Raw genomic sequence first — 22,873 nt, 5'->3', positions numbered from 1 at the left:
TCTTTTCTCAAGAGGATTGCGTTTCAACGTTTCAACGCATGCTGTTTACACTGTGCTGGAGAGCACTTTGTATCGGTGCGTGCGAATCGTGCGCACCATAAGACGGTCGAAAGTCGACGAAAAGCAAGAGGAACCCGAAACTTTCGATTCGTGCATTGTAGAAGAGGAGGGGCACTGCGTTTAACCTCCATTGAATGGCGCAGCGCGCAAATCCCCCGTCGCCGGAGTTCCATTCAGAAAATGCGGACATAAGTCGCTCAGCAAGCACTTCAGCTGCACGAAAATCTTGGGACGGTAGTAAACACGCACCCGGCCGATCTTCTTTATCTCCGTTGTGCCCCAGGGTATACATGGACGAGGAAGTTCCGCGAGAAAGACCCGGACGAGAGGATGACAAACGTGACACTCGAAAACCAGTTTTCGAGGACGCGTGAAAGTCGGCGTGCCTCGCCATGGAGGAAAAAGGATTTTTACCACTTCCGCCGTGTACGTACGCGTTCCGGTGCTTTCTGACCGTCTCGACCTTTCGCAGCATCGCTTCGTACATCAGAATCGCATTAGGCCGTGCCACGTTTCTGGCACGCAACAAGACGACGTTTTCTGGCGGATCGTTCAAGTGGACCAGGGTCGAGAGATGCACGAACGGGGCTTTCGAAATAGAACGATTTCATTTAACTTCGACGTAATCGTCGAATTTTCGTGTCTCGTTCTTGTTCTCGTTTCTACAGGCGCAAAGACTTTCGATGTGCGAACGACATTGCTGGCATAGGTTTCAAACTAAACGGTAGACACGTGGAAGATTAGTTTGCAGCAGTAAACAGACAGAAGAGAGAGAGAGAGAGAAGGTTTTCAAATGAGATTCGAGCATCGTTAATCGTTACTAGATACGATAGACACTCGCGTTTTGCGGAGAGTGAATAATTTATTATTAGAATTATCAGAATATAGCGTATTTGCGTGCGCTCGATGGTACGTTTGTCTATATCATCGTTTGTATGTATGACTAATTAATTGATCATATATATATATATATACGTTAAAATTATTCATACGTAATATATATCAAAATATATCCTGACGGGGAATGGCAATTTTCATGTTTCCTAGAATTTCCAATCCGATGTAACGTTTCCGACTAAATGAAAAGCGTGTTAGATTCTTCCAAAATTCTATCGGTCGAAATTGCAGGAAGAATTTTCAACGATCGTAGAGACGTTACGATAATTTGCGGAGATTACACGATACGCGGTTCTCTGACGTTGTTTCCTCGAATCCGGGGAAATACTTAGTTTCCATTGTCTTGGCGCGTTCAGGGATCGTTTAATAAGAAGATCTAGGAAATAGCCACGGGAGAGGAGAAAAAGGAAACGAGGGCGGGGGGGGGGGGGAGAGAAGAAATAGAGCGATACGACTTTATTAGCCCGAGGATAGGGGCGCGTATTGCTCGAAAGTGCAACTACGTAGGATCGCGTATCGAGTTATAAGTACGAAAAAAAGACGAAGATGAGATGGCGAGGACGTGCGAGACGGAGAACGAGATTTTTCGTCATCGGGTAACGTCTACGTACGATGGGGAATTACAGTCAATCGTCGATAAGTTATCGATAATTTTAGAAGAACGCCGCTGAAAAATAACGCTGCTTCGCATTTTGCACCGGGCATACCCGACAATTTGCCCGATATTATGGACTACTCATGCTACGGCTTTTCAACACTCGTGGCTGTCGTCGTTACCGTTACAGATACGATATCCAGTTTCGTACGATCAATACGTTTTTATAACCCCGAATTGGAGGTTCGGAACGTGGATTCGAAAAAGGTGCGAACACTGTAACCAAGCACTTTGCTCCGATACTCTCACGAGTCTTCCATACTTTTTGGCCGAACGTGATATTTAATATAAATTAGGTCCTGGTCAACGATTGCGATATTATACTATAGTAATGAGAATAACGCAATTCGATATCCTAAGAAATACCGGAGTCGAAGGAATATTAAAATTGTTGAAGCGATTACTTCGAGGAAAACTCTACATCTTTACTTTCGTATATCCGTGACCTGGAGAATAGAAGAAATATTGAGAGTACGAAGAGAATAGAATTTAGTGAAACAAAAAAATTCGAAGCAAGGAGAGGTCCATATTATTGTGTCCTTGAATATAAATTATGTTTTGGGTTACAAGGTCTAGAAAGAAAAGAGCTATAGGTAGATTTCTATTGCAGTTTCTTGAAGCCTTCAGCTAGAGTTACAAGGTTAACTTTTTGGTAATGTCCTTTGCTATAAATATATGAACGTGCTTCCTATCGTAGCTTCTTCTATTGTATTGTAACACTGTAAGAGTAACGGTCTGGATCAGCACATATTATACTCATACTTATTTCAATATATCTTTCTATTACAAATTTATCCAATCGTTCTTCTATCAGTTAACCTCGACAAAAATTACAAAATATTTAGCCTGGAGAGTTTAAGGAAATTGAAAAGTCTGTTTTTTCGTGGGAAGCGCGAGAAATATTTTATCTTGGATGCTCGAAAGCTTTATTCCTTTGGAGATTACTAAATATCCTTGGAAGCACGCGATCAACCTAAATGCCTGTAAGAGATACGTGACCTTCGAGACAGAAAGGATTTCGATTATTTCTTTTAAAATAGAAGAAAAATTGCTATTAAAAATATTTAATAGATTTAGAATTACATAGGAAGAATTATTCGCATATAGAGTTTAATTGCGCTACAATTTGTCCGAGGATAGATTCTGTCTAGTATTCCTGAACTATATAAACCGTTTGGTAGTGATCGGTGAAAGTATCTTACGTTATCAGCACTCGTCACTTGCCGCCGTCTAAATGACAGGCAAAGAAACGAAATCGACGGCCGGAAGGAAGGAAGGAAGGAAGGAAGGAAGGAAGGAAGGAAGGAAGGAAGGAAGGAAGGAGGGAAGGAAGCTTACGACAAGAAAGAGCTTCTCCTCTGATCTAAAGTAGCGACACAATCTTCCCCGCGGACTCGCCCATAATTAAATATTACAAATGATGGCGCATCTGGAGTCGGCTTGCTCTTTTTGCGTTTTTTGTCAGGTCGAACTGAGAGGGAGGACTGTACTCTTCCACGCGATAACGATCCACGATCGCCCCGAAGGGAACCGTTCCGGCTTTGCGAGAGCGTAACTCGCTCTCGCTTCTCCTTCTCTTTCCCGACACGCTTCCAACAGACCCCCTTTTACGCGCCTCTGCCTTTAAATGCAAAAAGTCGGAAGAAATTAATATCGAACCGTGTATCGAAATGACCTTTCCTGCTCCGTCATCTTTTCGCGCTTCGCTAATACACTTACAGAGAAACATTTCCTGTAAAAACACGTACATGGCGATGCCAGCGTGGATTTTTTAATTTCCAAGATTAATAAGTAGCGATTAGTATAATTTGATTGAAAAATGCACGAAGAGTCGGTAGTTGAGTTATGCAAAAGGTAATTATCGATTGGTAATTTTGTAAGTGGATTGATTTCCTTCGTGGGAGTCGTATGTACTTTCGCCGAGATTATGAAATCGCGATCTGGTAACGGTCGTCCTAGAAAAAGTTTCGCACGTTCACCTAAGCATTCGTTGGCCATTTGGCGATCATGATGATCGTACGAACACCGGTGTAATCGCTTTAAGAAGCGGTACAGAGCATCGTGTTTAACTGTAACTGGATGTTGTAACCGTACTATATACCATTTGGAAACCAAGTAGGATATCGAAGAACATTAAACGAGAAAAGGAGAAAAAGAGAAGAGAAGGTCTTGGTGCAGCTGATTTCTTTCGTATATAAACTCTCCTTCAAGTTTTTATAGATTTCAGTTCAAATCTCTTCAGTTAAATCTCTTTCGAATCTCTCGCGTAATTTATACATCGTTATTGTTGCTATACAATTTATGTTAAAAATGTTTTTGTTATTACGCTCGTATCGAATAATAAATCGTCGAACGCGAACAGCGGATGATCATTACAACGACGAGAATAGCTAAGGTGACTCGTTAACTGCGTCATAATGATCGCTAATGTTCGGTATTATTTTGTATTTTGCATAAAATAATGAGAATGAAAAATAATATGATAACGATAATACGGTGATACAGTGCGAGTAATAACGAGCGTACGGGAGCATAACAATTAGACGAAAGCTATCTGATTACTTCCAAACATTTTATTTGGCCCTGGAAACGTCATTACGGTGTTCGTTAAAATCGCATTGCGCAAAGCTTGGAATTACTTTCATTGCGCGCTCGTGTTAAATAGGATTCGCCGTTAAATTCGAAATATTCTGTTCCACATAACGCGTACGCACACGCAGTCACGCATATTGTCAGGTTACGCGCTTAATTACGCGAGTCACGTACCGTTGCTCCACGCGCCTATGGAATTCTATGCGAGGTCCATGAGCGTTTTGCCGAATCAAGGATCATCGACAACCTCGGAATTTCCACATGGAAAATTTACGAGACGTCCGATCGAGAAAAATCTAATTTCATCGCATGTAAATTATCCTTTGTTCGTTTTACTCACGAACGCTTGCGGAATCTCCGAAATTCTATTTTATCTCTTATCGTTCTTCTGAAATTTAATTACCAAGAAATTGCTAGTTTTACGTGCGATTACACGTTGTATGATTCCAAATTCGACGTTTACGAAATTTTATTTTATTTCTTATTGTTTCCATTGTATCGGAGGATAGAGAAATCATTATTAGACTTACATCAAATTACTTCGTTGTACGATCTCAAGATACCGTCAGCCTTACATAAATACCTGTTTACACCAATGTCAAAGTACACGCAGTCCTCTAAGAACGTCATCTTCAAAAGCGAAATCGTTGTTGCAATCTCTGGTATCGAGTTTCTCCAATTTCGATAGGAACAAACGCGGTCAGTCTTATTCTACAAATCCATGACATCACTCTGTCACGAAGATACGTTCTTAGAAAGGAACATCTGGAGCGCTGGACAATCACAGAGACCATCGCACGGCTGTATTCTCTGCCAGTCTCTAAACACGCTTCGATATAACTCGAAACTCGTCCTTCGTCGTCAAGAAGTTCATTCTACCCATACAACGTATGCGCGACATGGTTAAACCAGCGTCGAAACGAACAGGTTTCCCGCGAAAGATGCGAATGGACCCAGGTGCGAGGCGATCCTCGCCCCGATCGTTCCAGCCTACTTCCTATATCAATGTCATTCGCGACCTCCATTCGACGTTTCGCTTTATCAGCATAACCGGAAGGGAAACAGCGAGAACGCGCGCTTATCGGCCGGCACTGATTTCTAGTTGAACGTTACTATACTCCGCAGCAACTCCGAGTAACTCGATCCCCTGTCCGTAGGCAACCGGTGTTGCGTTTATTAATGGTCGCGCGTCGCGAGAAATCTCTTTTGCGCGGGTGCGTTTAATTACAATACTTTTGCTTTTTCTTCGATAATCTCCCGACGTCGTGAAACGAAACCATGACAACAGAGAAAAATACAGTTTGATCGTATTAGGTCGTCCAGAAAGTTTCTTTCGTTTTATAAGGAAATCGCATATCATCGAAACTGTTGTTTCGTTGGTTGTGAGATTTTCGATGAAAACATCGATCTCGAAAGTATCGAAAGGCATAGTTTAGGTTTTTGGTATGTCGTTCCTTCTAACCACGAAATAGTACAACAATTATTATTTTCCTTATGTTTTCTCTCTGTTTCCCTCGAGGTAATCTTCGAACGTAATGAAGCAACGAATGCAAAAGAGGAATAAGAAGAGATAAGAGAAACGGGGGAACGGGGGAACGGGGGAACGGGGGAACGGAGGAAAAGGAGAAGGAGAGCTTTGACCTGTTTGCTAGGTTCGTGGTTTCGAGGTACGGCGCGGCAAGTCGAGATCCATCTAGATAAAGGCTCGCGGGGCAACGATCCGTATCGACCGACTGGAAGGACAATTGGAACTGAGATTTCGTAACGGCGACATAAACGTAAAGGCAAACGATCGCGGCACGACGCCTTCTCCTTGTAGACACAATCCGGGAATGCTGCTGTATCGTTCGTTCCGGCGTGCTCGGATACGAATTAAAATTCTGTGAATGCCAGCTCGTTCGTGAACGGTTCGTTAATGGTACGCGGTGAGCGGTGTCGAATCGATTTTTTTCGCCGGACCTCCACTTTATTCCCAAGATGTTCTCGGGATGCGAACAGGGAGACAGAGAGCGAGAGAGGCAGAGAGAGAAAGAGAGAGAGAGAGAGAGAGACTGCTCGCGGATAATCGAACGCCAAATCACGTTTCCCTCGTATATACTTTATCGTACGCTCGGAATCGATTCTCTATCGTGTGACTAATTTCTGTGAATTATCCTGAAAGATGAAAGACACGTGAACAACGAACAACGGAGAGATCAAACTATAATTTTCGTGGAGCGTACGGGCGAAGAAAAGGAGAAGTTTCGACGAAAGCTGCGTGCCACCGCGGGGTCCAATCCCACGGCGGCATGGACGTTGAATTATCGTCGAACCGTTAACAGGCGAAGAAATAACGAAGACTGGCTGCCCGGCGAGTTCTCATCAGGACATTCACGAAATTTCTCCTCTAGGATACGTGTATATATATATATATATATGTGTACATGTATATGTATGCACATGTGTGAAACAGAGGTCAGGTTCAGGCTGCTGACGTAGCGGACAAAAATTCGATACGATCGTAGTTTGGTGGGTCTGTCGGTGCCGACAGCGCTTTTCCTTGTTACGGTGGTCGGTAGTCCGGCGGAAAACACGTGTTCCAGCTACAGGACGTACAACAAGAGGGTTGTTCCATTCTCCTTCTGTGTTTCGGCATTCCTTGTCTCTTGTCGAGCACGAGGAATGTCTTCCCTCATCCTCGTGTCATTGAGGAACACCGGGAAGATGAAAGACGTATCCTTACGTCATCATCATTGACGATCACGTTGGAAAAGCTGGACCCTGATCAGCCAGATGCTGGACGAAGGGAACACGAAGCGGAAGAAGAAGCAGAAGACGAAGATGAAGAAGAAGAAGAAGAAGAAGAGACGAGCACGAGAGCGAAGAAGTTGAGAGAGGGAGGAGCAGCGAAGAGGAGTGTAGGGAGATACGAGCTGGCACTGAGAAGGGAGAAAAAAAGGTGAAGGTGCAACGAGGTAGAAAGCAACCAGTTCAGGTCCAGGTATTCTATTATGCTCGGTTATCTAGATTATGGCATTCCTGCTTCGAGGAACCTGGCAACCTGGGGTGGACGGAATGGGGTGTTTCAGGATACCCGACTTCGCTCCGATCTCTCCCGTTCTCTCTCCTTCTGCGTCACGGTTTCGTTGCTTCGGAGCACCCATTAATCCTCTTCTGTCGGGTGAAACTCCGAAATTAAAAAAAATATATGTGTAGATATGTACGAAGGAGGATCTCCGGGCCAGGGAAACGGTCGGACACGAGGAGGCCAGGGACCCAGGTAGGCCGTTCCGAGGCGATCCCTCGATTTTCTGACTTGGAATCGTGGAATTTGTTATATCCCATTGAATTACGTTAAACCTTTTTTAAAACCGAGTGGTTCTGGTCGTTCGGTATAACCTTTGTACACAACTCGGTCCTCTTTCACAAAAGAGTCGTTCGTTAGGTTGACGTTATTAGCGAGAAACGCATCGACGGAACCTGGCCGTTTCGAAGGTGGCGCGATCCAGCCAAATTATTTATTTGTCAATGACGATCCGATAACGTCGTATAAATTGATACGGGATACGTTCTTCGATATTCAAAGACCTATCTACACGGATTCTCGAGGAAATATCCGCTCTTCATCGTGCGAGTGTGCGAATAGGTAAACGCGTGTAAAGCAGGAGTCCGGACAAAACGGTGAGCCGAAAAATCCAGCAGCAGGTAGCCAGGTCCAGGTGTTACGTTGCCGTATCCTAGGTTTTTACGTCTTTGTTTTTAAAACCTCCTATCGTGTTACACTAGTAGATTCCTTAGATCCGCGATCAGATCGTTCCAACTCGGAGCACATGGCGCCTGGCTGTAACTCGCGCGCAACCAAAATTTTCAGGCGGCCGGCGGAACAAACATTTTTAGGTAGATCGTTTGTCGAGATAAACGAACAAGGAGGCGCGCGAGCCTTCTAAGACGAAAAAGCACTCTCGCCAGGTATTTCCATTGTTTTACCGTGTGTGGGTATAGGATCTTGGGAACTCGTGATTAGTCCGTTCGCAAATAACCTCGTGGCGCACGGCGCCTCTAGCAAATCGTATTCGTACAAATAGACCGAACCCGTGTCAACACGTCGTTCCATTAGCAGGCAAAATTCCGGCTGTTTAGGGTGTGTCCACGTGAATCCACGATTGTGGAGACCGTGGCCATTAGCGCGGATCGGAGGAACACGACCGCGAGAGTACCGGTTTTCTCTACGTCATCAGATAACTCTGTTAGATTTCTTTGTCTTGTCGGGGAATAGATAAGGGAATATGGAATCTAACACGATGATTAGAATGGACGACGAGAGCCGGCTAGAACAATGGACGGGGCAAAGAAACTCCGGGAAACACGATGCTCGTTGGAGAGATTAGAGGCGTACAAAGTACGGCCAGGTATGAGGAAGGAAAATTCTATGGTTTTTTTTTGAATCGAGGAAAACGATGTACACTTTCGAACGAGTAAATAGAGGGAACAGATACGTCGATGCCGATAAGTAAGGGACGATTCGTGGAGCCGCGGCAACGACGGAATTCGAGGTATTTCGAATCGAGTGGATTCTATGGAAACGCACGAAAGTTTCGCGATGCTATCTTCGGACGTGTTCGGTTTCGTTTCGGGATTTCTGGATATCTTGCTTTTTGAATTAATTGAGGATTCGATAGGCCGAACTTTTCACGGGATAAGTTTAACGTTCTATGCGAATTTTGCTATGTTTCTTAACAAAAACGTACGATATCTCGTACGGATAAGATATTAATATACCCACTTATTTTTCAAATTCGAGCTAAATCTCTTTCTAAATATCGCATCGTTGATCCCTTCGTATCCATGGACGAAGCGTTTCTCGGTGTCAATTTCGAAACTGATCGTTACCCTTATCGCTGCACTTGGCACCAAATGAAAAATCTCACTCAGAGCGTAGTACGATCGATGCGAAAAGTCCTATATTCCTCGGCTTGTTATTTCGAGAAGAACGCCGAAAGAGACGGTAGATAAACGCATGGCATCCTGAGAAGCTCGCGGAAGTTGGAACAAAGAGACGTAGATCGTCGAGGATCGTCGATGAACCTTCGTTAACGAGTAACAGTATCGACATGTTTGCTCTTCGATAACCGCTATACCTAATGAAAATCCCGAGAATCCTGTTTTCCATTCTCATGCAACGGCATCATTGCGGAAAACATCGCGAAACTCGCGACGAGATGGGATCGAACGATCGTTTCGGGTGTAACGAACGACAGCGGCGTCGCTCGGAAAGGCAACCGTGCCCGTTCCTCGAGGTGGATCGATTAATGAGGGCCGATAACGGGGATGATTACTTCATTACGCGTCGCCGCTTACCGTCCGGTAACGCGAAAGTCGTACCCCGTTCGTCGAAGGTATGTCGAGGACTTGGAGGCGGAACAGCAGTGAACGCCAGCAGCGACGGCAGCAAGGGAGCGGGCACACGGTGCCAGGCGGCAAGGATTTAGTGCGACCAGGTCCTTGAAAGAGTCGTAAATGAGCGGTCCAGTGGTTTCTTGCCTGCCCCAGAGATGGCGCCGGTTGTATCGTTAAGAAACGCTTCGCCAAGGCTTCTACGAGGTTCGAAGACCTTCCGAACTGTTCCATCCACTTTGCAAATTATCCTTGCACCCACTTGCACCATAATTTACAAAACTAAGGAGTTTTTTTTTGTAAATGCATTTGTAAGAGAGATTTGTAAATATTAGATTGTCCGAAATGTTTCTTTCGTTTTATAAGGAAATAATAGACGCGGAATGGTTTCTGTTTCATATTAGTTTATTGAATTACGCACGAACATAATAACAGAAATAGAACGAAATGGATCATATCTAATTCGATAAAATAACGTAAAACAGAAATTGTCGTCCGTTTATTATCACCGATATGAAATCGAAAGAAACTTTTCCGACAACCTAATACGTATAACGTATAATTTCTCGTATTAGCAAATTTGTTACTGTTACGGGAGATTTATTAGTATCGGCGAGTTGTAAGATTTTAATCGATAATCGATAAAATTAATATCCTTTCCGCTCCTTGATCCAGCTTTGTACGATCTTATAGAGTAAAAAGACTTTTTGAACAGGTTTAAGCGAATTTTGAAGCAAGAACGTAGGGACGACCCTTCCAGTTGGACATTACTGGAATTGTGGTTTAACGATAGAAGATCGACAAATTCTTAACGATTGATTACGTTTGATTAGTTCTAGGAATTGCGTGACTCACGTTGAGCTAATAAAACAACTGTTGGTGCCACTCGTGTTTTGGGGGAGAAACAGGGTAAACTGGTAGAATAATATTTCGGGTGGACTATGTGCGATCGAATACCTGGTTCCCTGTGACGAAAAGTCTTCGATAATTTCGAAAAGCTAGCACGCGTCGTGCAGAGATCCCATTCGACACACGGAAAGAACCGATTAGAAGCTAGAAATCTAAGAAAGATTAGAATATGTAGCTTGTAACTATCGATCGGCGTTCATGTACTCTATTCGTATCTGTGCCGTATGCATTCCCCTTCCGCGAAGTCTATAAAAGTAGCTGTCTGCTAGCTTGATAAAAATAGATAGCCATATCTACGTTTAACACGGAATAAACAAGTATTACTCGTGACCTCCTGTAACGTTAAAACAGTCCACGTACCAAGAATCCGTCGTAGAATGGTATTTGCGATAGTCGCGTCATCTAGCACGAAGCATTATTTAACGTTTCCAACCAAGATGTTGCTTCGATTCCATCGAAAGGCTACGAAAGAACAAACAAGCGCGCGTATTATCGACATTTGACGAAGAATTTGTGGTTAGAGGATACGTCTTCGAGACACGCGCAGCTCCTTACGGACGAAGAAGCCCGTAACAGCGTTTGCACGTCGGCCGAGGCGAACGACTCACGAGCGGTGACTGTGTAAATGTAACATCGTTGCGTGGCGTGGCCGCGTGTACGCGAAGAAACACGTATGCACACGTGACCAGCGCTGCGTACATCCCTGTGTGGACGTGAATGCACCGCTCATTACGGGATAATGGGTTATTTCGATCCTCCTCGAATTACCGAGTCGACAATGAGGGATTCGATTCGAAAAAGCCTCGCTGCTGTGCCCGCGCTCCCTCTCCTTTCTGTCTGACGGAGCCGCGAGTCCTTTCAGGGTCCCAGCAGCGAGCGATGGATTGGAAGCGAGATGGCGTAAAGAAAGAAAGAAAAAAAAAGGACGATAAAATGAAAAGGAGGAGGAGGAGGAGGAGGAGGAAAGAGAAACAGACGAGGAGCGGCTGGTGGCAGGGGGAGAGAGGGAGAGAGAGAGCACGGTCAGACGAAACAGGCCGAAAGAAAGGCACGAAGAGTTTTGGCCGGTGGCTCGAAAACCGAGGAGACAAATGAGGACGAGCGAGCGAGGATACGTCGGTAGAAGGGACCGTGAGGCAGTTGCTCTCTCGTTCGTTCTTCTCCTTCATCCTCCTTTTTCTCAGCGTGTTCAACGTCTCTTCATGGAACGCGCACCGCAGGACCTCGAGGTGCAATCTCCTGCACGGTTTTGCAGACGAAACGTGCACTTATACGCACTCATCATGTGCATATGCTTCCCGTCTCCCCTCTCTCTTTCTCTCTCTCTCTCTCTCTCTCTCTCTCTCTTTCTCCCACGCAACACGCAAATACGCATGTTCTTCCGTAACACCGAGCGAGTCTCTCCATTATTCGAAGCACGGAAATCATCGACAGCTCGACGACTCTCTTGCCGGTGCGGTGAAACGGAAATTGGTATTTTACGAATCCTTTCGCGGTCTCGAGGATGTCCAAGCGACGCGGCAAAATCGTTCGACAAAAGGTGGAACGGAATTTAGGACGTAGGAAACTGGGAACAAAGGGTACGGTTAACGCGATTGGTATCGATTTAACATAGCCGACATCGCAGTTTTTCTTTTTGGCGAGGAGGGCGATTTATGACTCTGTCCTAAATTCTCCGAGTTTTGGTCCGTTCTCCTATTGGTCTTTCACGCTCGAACGAAACGTTTCTTTCATTCGGCACCGATGAATTTGATTTCTACGTAAAAAAAGAACGTACACGTTACGACGAAGGTCCCGAAAGCTCTGTCAGTTGGAAAAGTAATTAAGTAAAGATAAAAATAAAGCCGAAGGATACGGCAAGCGGCTTTATTAACTCGATCCAGTACGGCCGTCGTTTCCACTGAATTCATAACCGAAGCGAAGCCCGTTAGGTATTTTAAAATTCATCCTGGAACGTTGCACCGGGCCGCGAAACGTGATGTTTCAGAAACCGGACAGCTTTTCATTCTCGTTCCTAACACTCCGTCAATTACGATCGATAATTGAGCCGCTATAGCCGCGCCCGGGGCCCCATTAAAATGCGTTAAAATTCTCAGCAAACGAAGGGAGTACGAGGCTCTCTTCTGGCCAGAGACAAAAAACGAACGCGTCGATTACGAGCTAATTGGGCCAACGCGGGACGACTTATCCCGCGAGTTCCCGTGGGAATAAAATTATTCGTCCGTTCGGCGCACACCTACGGCCGAACAAATATGCGGCTTCGTCTTCACGCAACCCACACAAACGCCACGTGCCTCCGTGAAATACTCGTGTGTGCATACACGCTGCTCGGGCCCGCAATTATTTTAAGTGTATAGCGATATCCGAGCAGCTATTAATGACGTTCCTTCGCAGATGAAATCGCGTGCTGACCAGGGATAACGCGTCCAACAGCGTATAGTGTATACACGTAGGCGCGAATTAATTGGTATAATAATGATCATTACGGTGCACCGTCTACAATCAAACGATACACTTTTTTTTCTGGCGGACAAACGTGTAACGTAGTCTCGTGCAAATGTTCGCCACCTGCTGAGCCGTGGAAATTTCTCATTGCGCGTATCCGTTCGCCCTTCAGGTGACGAAACCTATGGGAACGTCGCGATTCGCTACGCCCTATCGACTGACAAACGCGGACGCGACCACACTCGGGGCATCATCCGGGAAAAATGGAATGCGTGGGTAACGCGAAATATCGTTCACGCTCCGTGCTAGATGATGGCTATCTGTCGACGCACAATACGCGATTACTTCGTAAGTCTGATATACGACCGCCGGTCCCCATCGATCGCTCCCCTACCCTCGGTTCTTCTTGGGCAAATATTAATTTCCACAGGCGGGAAAATTGATTTTAACCGCTGGCAGGATTTCGGGGTGGGCGTACGCGGTCTGTTCGTTGAAATTGCAACGTTACGAAGAAATTTTGAGAACGTACGAAGCTTCGATCGAGCACTAATTCGCGTATTACGCTGTTCTTTACCTAGTAAAGATTTAGGATATCGTGATATTTATCCTACCGTAAACTCTGACGCTATTTTCCCTCTTCCTTTCTATCCCTCTAACCGACAATCCATCCATCGCGTCCATTTGTAGCAATATAACGAGGCGCACGAGGAATTGGGACATAAATTCCTGTGGTACGCACGCGTTTTACGGATTACGGTGTGTCGTACACGCCCCGCCAACAACATGTAATCGCATGTAAGTCCTAACCACGATGTTACAGGGGTTTTTCGCTGTTGGCGAGGGTGCCCCTCTTCTTTTTCCCCGAGTATGGACCAGAGACACGGACAGCCGTAGAGGGGTTTTGTAACAGGAAACAGCTGCCGTTCGAGAAGGACACTTTTCTGACGATTTTACCGGGGTCCCTTTCCACGGATGCGATGGGCGCCGCCGCCGCTGCCGCTTTCTCTCCATCTTTCTTTCTGGACGTGTTTTCTCGACGCGTCTGGTTTCCAGTTTCCAGACGATCCGTAGCTATTGGTCGAAGGCTCGGTTCGCGTTTAATTAACCGTAACGCGGTCTTCGTAGCTCGTAACGCCCCGACGTACGCTTTTTCTCCCTTACGCTGGTGACTCTCGAGCGTAAGGCATCCGTGTATTGTTGCCGGAGCAGCAAGCGGGAGGAGAGAGCACCGGTTGCATGGGACACACCGAGTAATGATGTACACGCGTGCTTACGCTAATAATGATCTTTTGTTTCTCGGCCTCTTTGCGGATTTTTACGAAAGATATTTAATACTGATAACGCCAGGATTTATTGCCAGCCGCCAGAGTCTGCTGGAGATAAACGTGCCTCTTGGAGCAGCTTCTCTCTCCTTCTCCTTCTCTCTCTCCCTTTCTCTCTTTCTTTGAGCTACTCACAGGGACACAAGGGGTGGTGGAGAAAGAGGAACTTTTTCCATGGTTGGAACTCTCCGAGTCGCTTCGCCAGTAAACGCTAACGACGAAGAGAACGGAATATTCCTTTCGCTTACGGTTCCTCGACATCGAGAGACGTGGCCACGGGATTATCGGTGTAACTCGCGTTAAATTAGTGGATATCGAGTTCGGTTAACGACAAATCGTACGCGCGATTCCGCTTTCCTTTTGCTGTGCGTCTTTTATTGCCTAATTAATCACGATGACTTCCTCTTAGTGAGACAGTCGCGTTACAAAGCGGTAATAGTCTCGTCGTCGAAAGTAAATCACGCGCAAGTGGATGGATGTAACTTATAATTCGTAAATCAGTCGGGAGAGTTTTCCGATCGGCGTTTCGCGCCACGTTTTCGCACTTTTTCGCGATCATAAATCGTTCTCCGCGAATACCACATAGAGGTGTATAAGAGTGTATTAGTGGTGGAAGAATTAAGAGAAACTCTCTCTCTCTCTCTCTCTCTCTTTGATCTGTGCGAGTCGTAGAACGTTAAACACGTGGTAACAGGAAGAAGGCGTCCTGCAAGTTCATGGAGATATTTACGCGCTGTCCGCGTACTCGTAAACGTCACCGGTGTGTCTTGCGTCTCGTTTTTCTCGCGTAGACCCGCGTTGACGCGATGCCACTACGGCCCGTTAGCTTTTAACGATGAATAATTAATTTGCCGCTCGTTAAGCCATGCGCCACATTCTCCAGACACACGCGATTTAACGATGCTCGTAATCAGCTGATTCGACAGAAACATTTCCTTCAAATCGAGTTTTCTTCTTCTACAATTACTTTAATCATAGGAAAATGACGCGCTTCTGTTCGTCGTGGTTTCGTCGTATTTATGTAAAGACGAAGAAGCTCCGAGGCTTCCTTCCGTAATTGCATGAAATACCATTTTATCTGTTTAAAATAAATTCGTCGTCTTCTATTTTCAATAGCTAAACTACCGATCACTCGACCGTCGTTAAATCGGGAATAAAATGTAAGGTTATTAGATGAAACGATTAGACTGGGATACAAGCGATTTTATAGGTCGTTATTCACCCGCTCCGCGAAGCGGATTTCAATTTTCCTGTAGAAAGGGCGTCGCTTTAACGAGAAGGGAACCGATGACTTCAGGCTGGCGGTACTCGCGAATGTAGAGATTTCACACTGTTCGTAATGATACTTCGCAGAGCGAGATATTTGCAGCGTACCATTTGACTTCTGTGCAATTTGCCTTCAGCGTAGTTTCGTCGTTTATTTTCCCACGCGTGATTAAACGAAGATTTCGTTTTTCCCGCACGAAGGCCGCAACGTGTCTCCCCTAAAGTTACATTTTTTTGACAACAGAATTTTAACAGAAATTCTTGTTGCTATTTTCGTCGGAGTTAGCGGAATAATTAGGATCGGTCGATTCGTACGTGATCTCCGGGTTGTTTCCTATCGTCCCGTCGTGACGAAGGTGTTTCTTTGTTTCCGCGTGATTCGACACGGCAACGGCGTGCCGGCCGTCGGTTATTTCCACGAATCGGGCAGCGAATTCTCGATCTTCGGTACGAAGGGTACTAGTTTCCTCGGGGAAACCACTGATTTGTGGCTGCTGCAAATCGATGTTGCCTTAATACTCGAAGCTATAAAGCGCCACGAAACGAAGCTACCGAGAGCCGGATAATAGGAATCTTCGGTGGTTTTCAAAAACGAGCTTCTTGCTGCGTGTACACCGGCAATTTAATAACGGTACCGAGGCCGTGTTAAAGTGTAACGGTTTATGAAATCTACACCGCGCCGAAATTAAGATTTTTCGGGGTAACGCGCCACGCTGCACTCTAATTTTAGGCCGTGGCGCATCGTTAACGCTCGACTTGCTAAAACCGCCATTTTTCGTACAATTAGCAATTTCTTCGCGTACATATTTATTACGCATAGATATTTCGTATGTAACGAACATGCCATCGCGTATCGGTTTCGCGGACGATACGTTCGATTCGCGATTGTATCGACGAAATCCGTCACGCTTGTCGCTAGCATTACGCGTTATAATACGGCATAATTCTGACAGTCGTGAACTGCTTCGAAACTGCTGGTTTCTCAATTTTTCATACTATCGCTTGCAAAGCGACAAGCGGTTTTCATCGACCGTGATTTTTCGACTCGAGTTGCGAGATTGCGAGTAAATTAAAAGTAACTGACGAATCGATGGAACAGGTGACTGTACGGAAACGTTCTCTTATCAGATCCAGATATATCGCTTCCTCTCCACTGTAGACTATATAATATAATATAATAAAAAAATAAATTTACACGATCAGGTTATTTGACACTAGCTCGATATGTTTACGCGAAGCTAGGTAAAGTGCGAAACATTTTTGACACGCTGTGACGAATATCGTTGTTCGAATGCCATAAAGTGTCAGGGACGTAGTACATATCGTACATAGTACAAACGAGTGTCATAAATATATTCTAATACGAACGAGTATAATCGTCTCTCAGGTGTCGATAATACCGGCACCGTTATCGTGAAATATAAAGTACAGTTTGATACTTTGTCAGCACGTTGGTCTTGTTGCGGAATTAACGACGTGGCCGATCAAAAATACGACAGGCCGTGTTACGCGTATGTGCGAAACAAGTCGAATACGAAACCGTAAGCGCAACGACAGGCAGAAACACTTATTGCACGGGCCGTTCCATGCCTTCCTCGACTCGATAGAATCGTCTAGCCGTGCGCGCGCGCGCGCTCCGAAGAGTAGAGAGTTCAATAATCTGCCGCGGCAGATCTTCTTGTCCGGCATTGAAGTCTCCAGCGGCGCTGCAGCATCTGCTGCCGCGATCGTGCCTCCGTCGTCGTTATTTCGCCAACGACATCGTGATCGTTTAAAATTCTTCTTTAAATCAATTATCTCCGCGAAACTTGAACGAGTAATTGATCCCATGACGATTTAGATCCATTGCCGCTCCGATTAAAAGAATAGTTTGAACGTTTCGTCGTCTTATTAACCAGCAGAATTATCTTTCACCATATTTTCAGCGAGTATTAAATCGTTTTAACGTGTTCGACACAGGCAAGTAAAGAGATGCCAATCGTTTTTAATACGTTCCACCATAGTTACAAAGAGTCGAATTCTCGTCGAAAACACAACGAGGTAGTAAACGTCAATGCTGGCGCGCTCTGGCCCGCCAGTAGAGAATACGCTTGCCAGCGTAACATCGTGGAAACGGATTTATGATAATCAACGAGCCACGGATCTCCGTGCTTCGCGTGACAGCTTTTTTCTCTCCGCACTCCCTCCCTCCTCTACCCTTGTTTTACGCTGAATTTCTTCAAGCGAATTTCGATTTTCCAATAAGCGGCCGAGATTTACACCCTCTTTATGCACGCGGTCTCGCTTCTTCGACGAGAACGCACTCTTCTCTCCAGCAGTATATTTTCCCTCGTTTTTCTCTCTTTCTGCCCTATCTTCTCCGTTTCCTTTTTGCTCGCTATATACGTGTTACTTCCTTTTCGATTTTTTTCCATGCGGGACGTGTTTTTTACTGCCCTTCGTACGTCCCTTGAAAAAGACAGTCTGACAACGTCCTTCTCCTTCGCGAAATGGATTCTCACACGTACGGGCACGCACACGTTCCAGAGTCCACGTCGTCCTGGCTGTAAGTAATGCATGCGCGACTTCAAACCGATCGTCAAAGTCAGCCGGACGTCGGGGCCTTATACGAGAGAGGAGAATAGGGTGCCCGGATTTCGTTGTACGATGCGCGCTGTGCACGCACACACCGATGCGCCGGGCAACTTGAATACGCGCATTCAAGTTCTCGAGCACACCGTGCACGATAAAAAGTTACGTTAACTTACCGCCGAATATCCACGCGATACCTTTCGGGGCGTTCCTTCGAAAATTTCGTTCTACCGTGGTGATTTCGAGATATTCTTTACGGCAGAACTTCTACAAAATATCCTTCGCGATCGTGCAATCGAATTTCTGGTAATTTTTCGTCCAAGTTCGACCGATCTTCGGGCCGCGTCCTTGAAAGTTCGATGGCGAGCAAAAATTTCGTTTTACGAGCGTTCTTTCTCGGACCGAATTAGTTGGCGGGATGTGCGGCGACAACGATGGCGAGATCGAGAAAACGATCGGCCAGAAACTACAGACGATCGAGAAAATTACGAGGCTGGCAAGTTTTTCACGCTCGTCGAAAAGGAGGCGAAGCGAGCGAAAAAAGAAACGATATCGCGTCGATTATAACGTTGACGCGAATCACGAGCGTGTTTCTTGTCCAACGCGTATCGTGCGCGAATTTACGCATTCACCGCCGCACCGGCGAGGATACTAAAAAGTAGTGCGAACTACGCAAATTGCCGGGCAAAACCAGCAAAAGAAATTGCTCGGCTAACAAGCTGCTTATAAGGACACCGCTTCCTCGAGTAACAAGAAAAAGAAAGAAGAAAAAAAAAAGAGAAGAAAAAAAGAACGGGAACGTTACGAGCCTCTTACTAGCACAATTCGTCGACAGGGTACTGTTACGGTAGCCCAGGATGATTTTCACGCGAAATCTAACCAAGTTACACGCGAATTTTCGGTACGTTCTTGTACACGACGAGAATATGATTTTTTTACCGTTGTCTCACACACGAAACGAGTTATCCGGGACAAGTAGAAAAATACCGTGACAGATTAGATTAACTACGTAATGTGGATTTAATTGGCAGTGTGGTGAATCGAGCCTGCCGCTTCGGTTTGACGAGCGCCACTTTGATTTCGCTCGTCGTCCGAGCAGGAAGCGAGCAACAGAGAACGCACTTATAGATTTTTTTTCCAGATAAAATAACGAGCCTCGTTACCCGGCCAGATTTACACGTTTCGCGTGAAACTATGCTTATGCGCGATACAAAACGCGTGACGCGTAAATTCTGACGAGTATTATACACCTTGAATTACCGTAGCTTCCTTCATTCTCCACCCTTTCTGCATGGATATGTTCTAGTTCTCGCGCTTTATAGCCGATCGTTTCTCGCGCACGTTCGATGACGACTGCGAATATCGAATATTCCGCATAAAGCAACGCGTCTGTCGTAATCTTTCTCCGCGCGAGAAGATCGGTCGAGTTGGGAAAAACAAAACGCGATACTTGGTAAAATATTCGTTGATAAAGCCGAATAAAAATTCCCACGGATAGCGCGTTTAGAGGTAAGCGCACGCGTTAACCTATTGCCCTATAATATACAATCACAGTGGCGCCGCAAATTATGGTCTAAACGCGGTTTAATATATCTCGACGTTTTTCACCTGTCACCGGTGTTCGAGCAGTTGTTATATAGGCGAGACTGACGCACGGAACCATTAAAAGGAACCGTACGGGTTTAACGGTTTAAAGTCGCAAAGAACATCGGTACCGAATAAAAACGACGCAAGGAAGTTGACACTCGCTAACGAATTTTACAGCCAGTTAGTCAAAGTTCAAGCACTCCTGTAGAACGAAGAAAATTGATCGGTCACGCGGCTACGCCGAAAGCAATTTCCCGTGGTTCTAGCCGCTGGAAATCGCCGTTTCTTCGCTTTTATCGTCGGCGATTTGGACCGAGTCGACGTCGGAACGATCCCCATGGCTCGGTCCATTTCGCGAGCGCATTAAAGCGTGGCCGGCGTCGCGATGCGCCCCTGTAATTTTGGCAGACACGATACCGCGGCTTCGTCGCGATAAAAGCTCCGCCGCGCCGGAAGCGCAGGATCGTTACTCAAAAGGCACGACGCCGCGAAAAATCGATTCTCCGGCGAGCATCGCTACGAGACGCGTTTGGCACGCGTGCCAACGCGTGTACGCGTGTACGCGTATTTGCGCGAGACCCGACGAGCACAGCAGACGCGAACAAAATGAATCTTTCACCGTCTCAAGGTCTGGGAAGAGTCACGTGGCGGAGGATTTTCCTCGCACGGAGCAGAAAATTTGGATTTGGCTTACATGGAATTGGTGGTGTTCCAGTACATGCTGATCGTCTTTGCGCAGTTGCTCACAGTGGAGAGTAGAATCGTTTGCAGGCAGACGAAGAACACCAAAGTTACAAAGGACGTGGAAACCATCGTTAACAACGTGGACGAACGAGCAGCGCGCACCGCGTCACCACTGCTCACCAAGAATACAACAATCAACAAACAACCACGACAAAAACAAGAATAACAAACAACGACACCTGCACTTTTCTTGTTGTCGTCCACAACCACCTTCCACCACTGTTGCACGGACACCACATCCACACTTCACTATTTTCGTTAGAATCGGTTCTCGTTTTCTTTTCTTCTTCTTCTTCTTCTTCTTCCTGTCTTATCTCTTTTCTTTCCTATTTTTCTCACGTCGAAGATCGAGATTCTGGGACTCGCGTATCCTCGTTCGTCCCTCTTTATCCTCGATACATTCCTCTCGCGACTCTCAGCTTTCGTTCAACTTTCAACGACCGACAAATCTTCCCACGTTTTTCGCACGCTCCTCTGGTTCGGTGTGTTCTACCGGAGCGTCTAACAGATCGAGAAAGTCGTCGAACGTTGTTGACTCGACGAGTGGCGAAATTCTTTGATGAAATCGTCGGTGATACGCGATTGGTCGTTAGAATCGGCGAAATTTCTCCGGTGTTCTGTTTCCAACGGTGTCCACCGTGGTTCGCGTTCCATGGGTCCACCCCGTGTTTCTCTCACCTGGAGCGCACCTTACTGGCCCTCTCATTGGTCTAACTTTGCCGGAATCCGATAGAAACGACGACGAACTGTCGATAGAGGATTCTGTTTAATAGCTTCGTCGAACATGCGGCGCATCGGAGAGATGATTTTACGATAAATCCACCGTTCGATAGATGGAAGGCTGTCGTTCGCGGGCAGTGAGGGTATCCGACGCTCAGCGACGGGATCACGCGAATCACCGTACGATCGTGAACCTGCCAAGCATCTCACCAGCGACCCTTTTCTCTCGGAACGACGTTGCTTCGGATGAATGAAAACCTTCGGCTAAATAACTATCGAAGATTTCTCACTGTAAACGCAAACTCTCACTGAACGATAAAAGCACCAGTGTCTCCTCTGTGACAATCCTGGCAGCTACCAGGAACAAGGAACAAGAAACTCTAGTCGTCAGAGATCGCACCGTGAAATCTCACGGATGGACCAGCACCAGAAATCTAGCGAAACGGAGCGGTGCCCTTTTACACCCGGAACACACCCCCGTATACTTTCTCACGCACTTACGATCCGCACGGGTCGCATAACCAGTGAAACGGAGCGACGCTCTCTCACTTGTTCGATCGCGAGATCCGAACCGATATATCGGTTTCTGTGTAAATCCAGGAGGACGATAGAACACTGAGAAAACTTCTTCGTCGACTTCTCGCCTCGATACGATCGTAGGCCGACACGCGTTACTCGCGTCGAGGAGCGACTCGAGCAATGGTTTAAGAGGCACTCGCTGCGTCGAGACGAGCCCCGTGAACGCAGAGAGAACGGTACCTTCCTGCACGGTGTCGCGGACGCGTCTGTCGGCCGAGCGGACTGTCGCGGCCGTTCGTCTCGCGTCGGCAGACTCGAACGACGACCGGGGGTGTCGGGGAGCGCCGAACGTTGCCGGAAACGCACGAAGCCCGAGGACCCTCGTTCCCTCCGTGGCTTCGCCGACGTGTCTTGCCTTGGTCCGCGACTACGCGGTATTACGCCGCCTGCTCGCGAGACGCGAGTTTCCGAGTGGCTCTCCCTGCGAGCGTGTTCCCGTCGCTTCGCTTCGTCTCGAAGCTCGGTTCGAAGCTGCGGATACGGAGAGTGTCGTCGGTACGCGATGCGAGATTCTCGTTTCTCGCACGAGTTGCGATCGTCGCGACCACCCGTGTGGATCGCACGCGGTGAATTTTCACTCTTTGGTCCGTCGCGTCGCGCCAGAAAAGCAGTTCTCAGTTTCGAGTTCGTAGTTGTTCGAGTTTTCAACCGAACTCTCTCGGTTGACAGGTTTATTTGCAAACTGATCCACGTTGTTCAGGCATCCATGTATATCTTCGAAGAGAAGGTGCAGATCGATGTCGACGACGATAGGTGATTTCGATAGGAAGGTGGCGGAAGGTTGGGTAGGAGTTCGCGGGCGGTTGGGCGCGGACCGTGAACGTGAGAGTATTTGATCGGGGCGGCACGAGGAGGAGAGGCGCGAATTTCGGACAAATTTCATCGCAGCGAGCTCACGAGGTGCGGGAATTGGATTTTTTTAAAAGCAATTTTCCCGTGGAATTACGTTTCGTGGGGCGTTAGTGGGAGGCGGGGGGGGGGGCAACTTTACTCATCGCGTGCCATATTTGGCCCGTGAGGCCCAAATTTTCGAGGTCGATCGAACACTATTAAATAAATTCGCATAATTATCGCGCCGTTGATAAGATACGTAATTTCCTGTTTAAGATCCTTGGTTATCGTTCAACGCACTCGTTTAATATCGCCTCGTACA

The 22,873-nt window shown here is 46.5% G+C and overlaps 1 protein-coding gene across 1 annotated transcript in view; it reads right to left on the bottom strand.

Moving 5' to 3' along the window:
* LOC117211279 overlaps positions 1 to 21,998 on the bottom strand; it is a 54,935-nt gene extending 32,937 nt beyond the window's left edge. Inside the window, 2 exon segments of the mRNA XM_033454988.1 lie at positions 20,372 to 20,597; positions 20,600 to 21,998. Coding sequence (XP_033310879.1) covers positions 20,372 to 20,597; positions 20,600 to 20,660 — 287 coding nt within the window. The 5' untranslated portion in view covers positions 20,661 to 21,998.
* Between the last annotated feature and the right edge of the window lie 875 nt (positions 21,999 to 22,873).

The sequence above is a fragment of the Bombus bifarius genome, unplaced genomic scaffold (genome assembly GCF_011952205.1).
Source record: "Bombus bifarius isolate JDL3187 unplaced genomic scaffold, Bbif_JDL3187 scf7180000008227, whole genome shotgun sequence".
Classification (NCBI taxonomy): domain Eukaryota; kingdom Metazoa; phylum Arthropoda; class Insecta; order Hymenoptera; family Apidae; genus Bombus; species Bombus bifarius.
The sequence above is the reverse complement of the archived record's forward strand: the minus strand, read 5'-3'. Positions and strand labels throughout refer to the sequence as shown.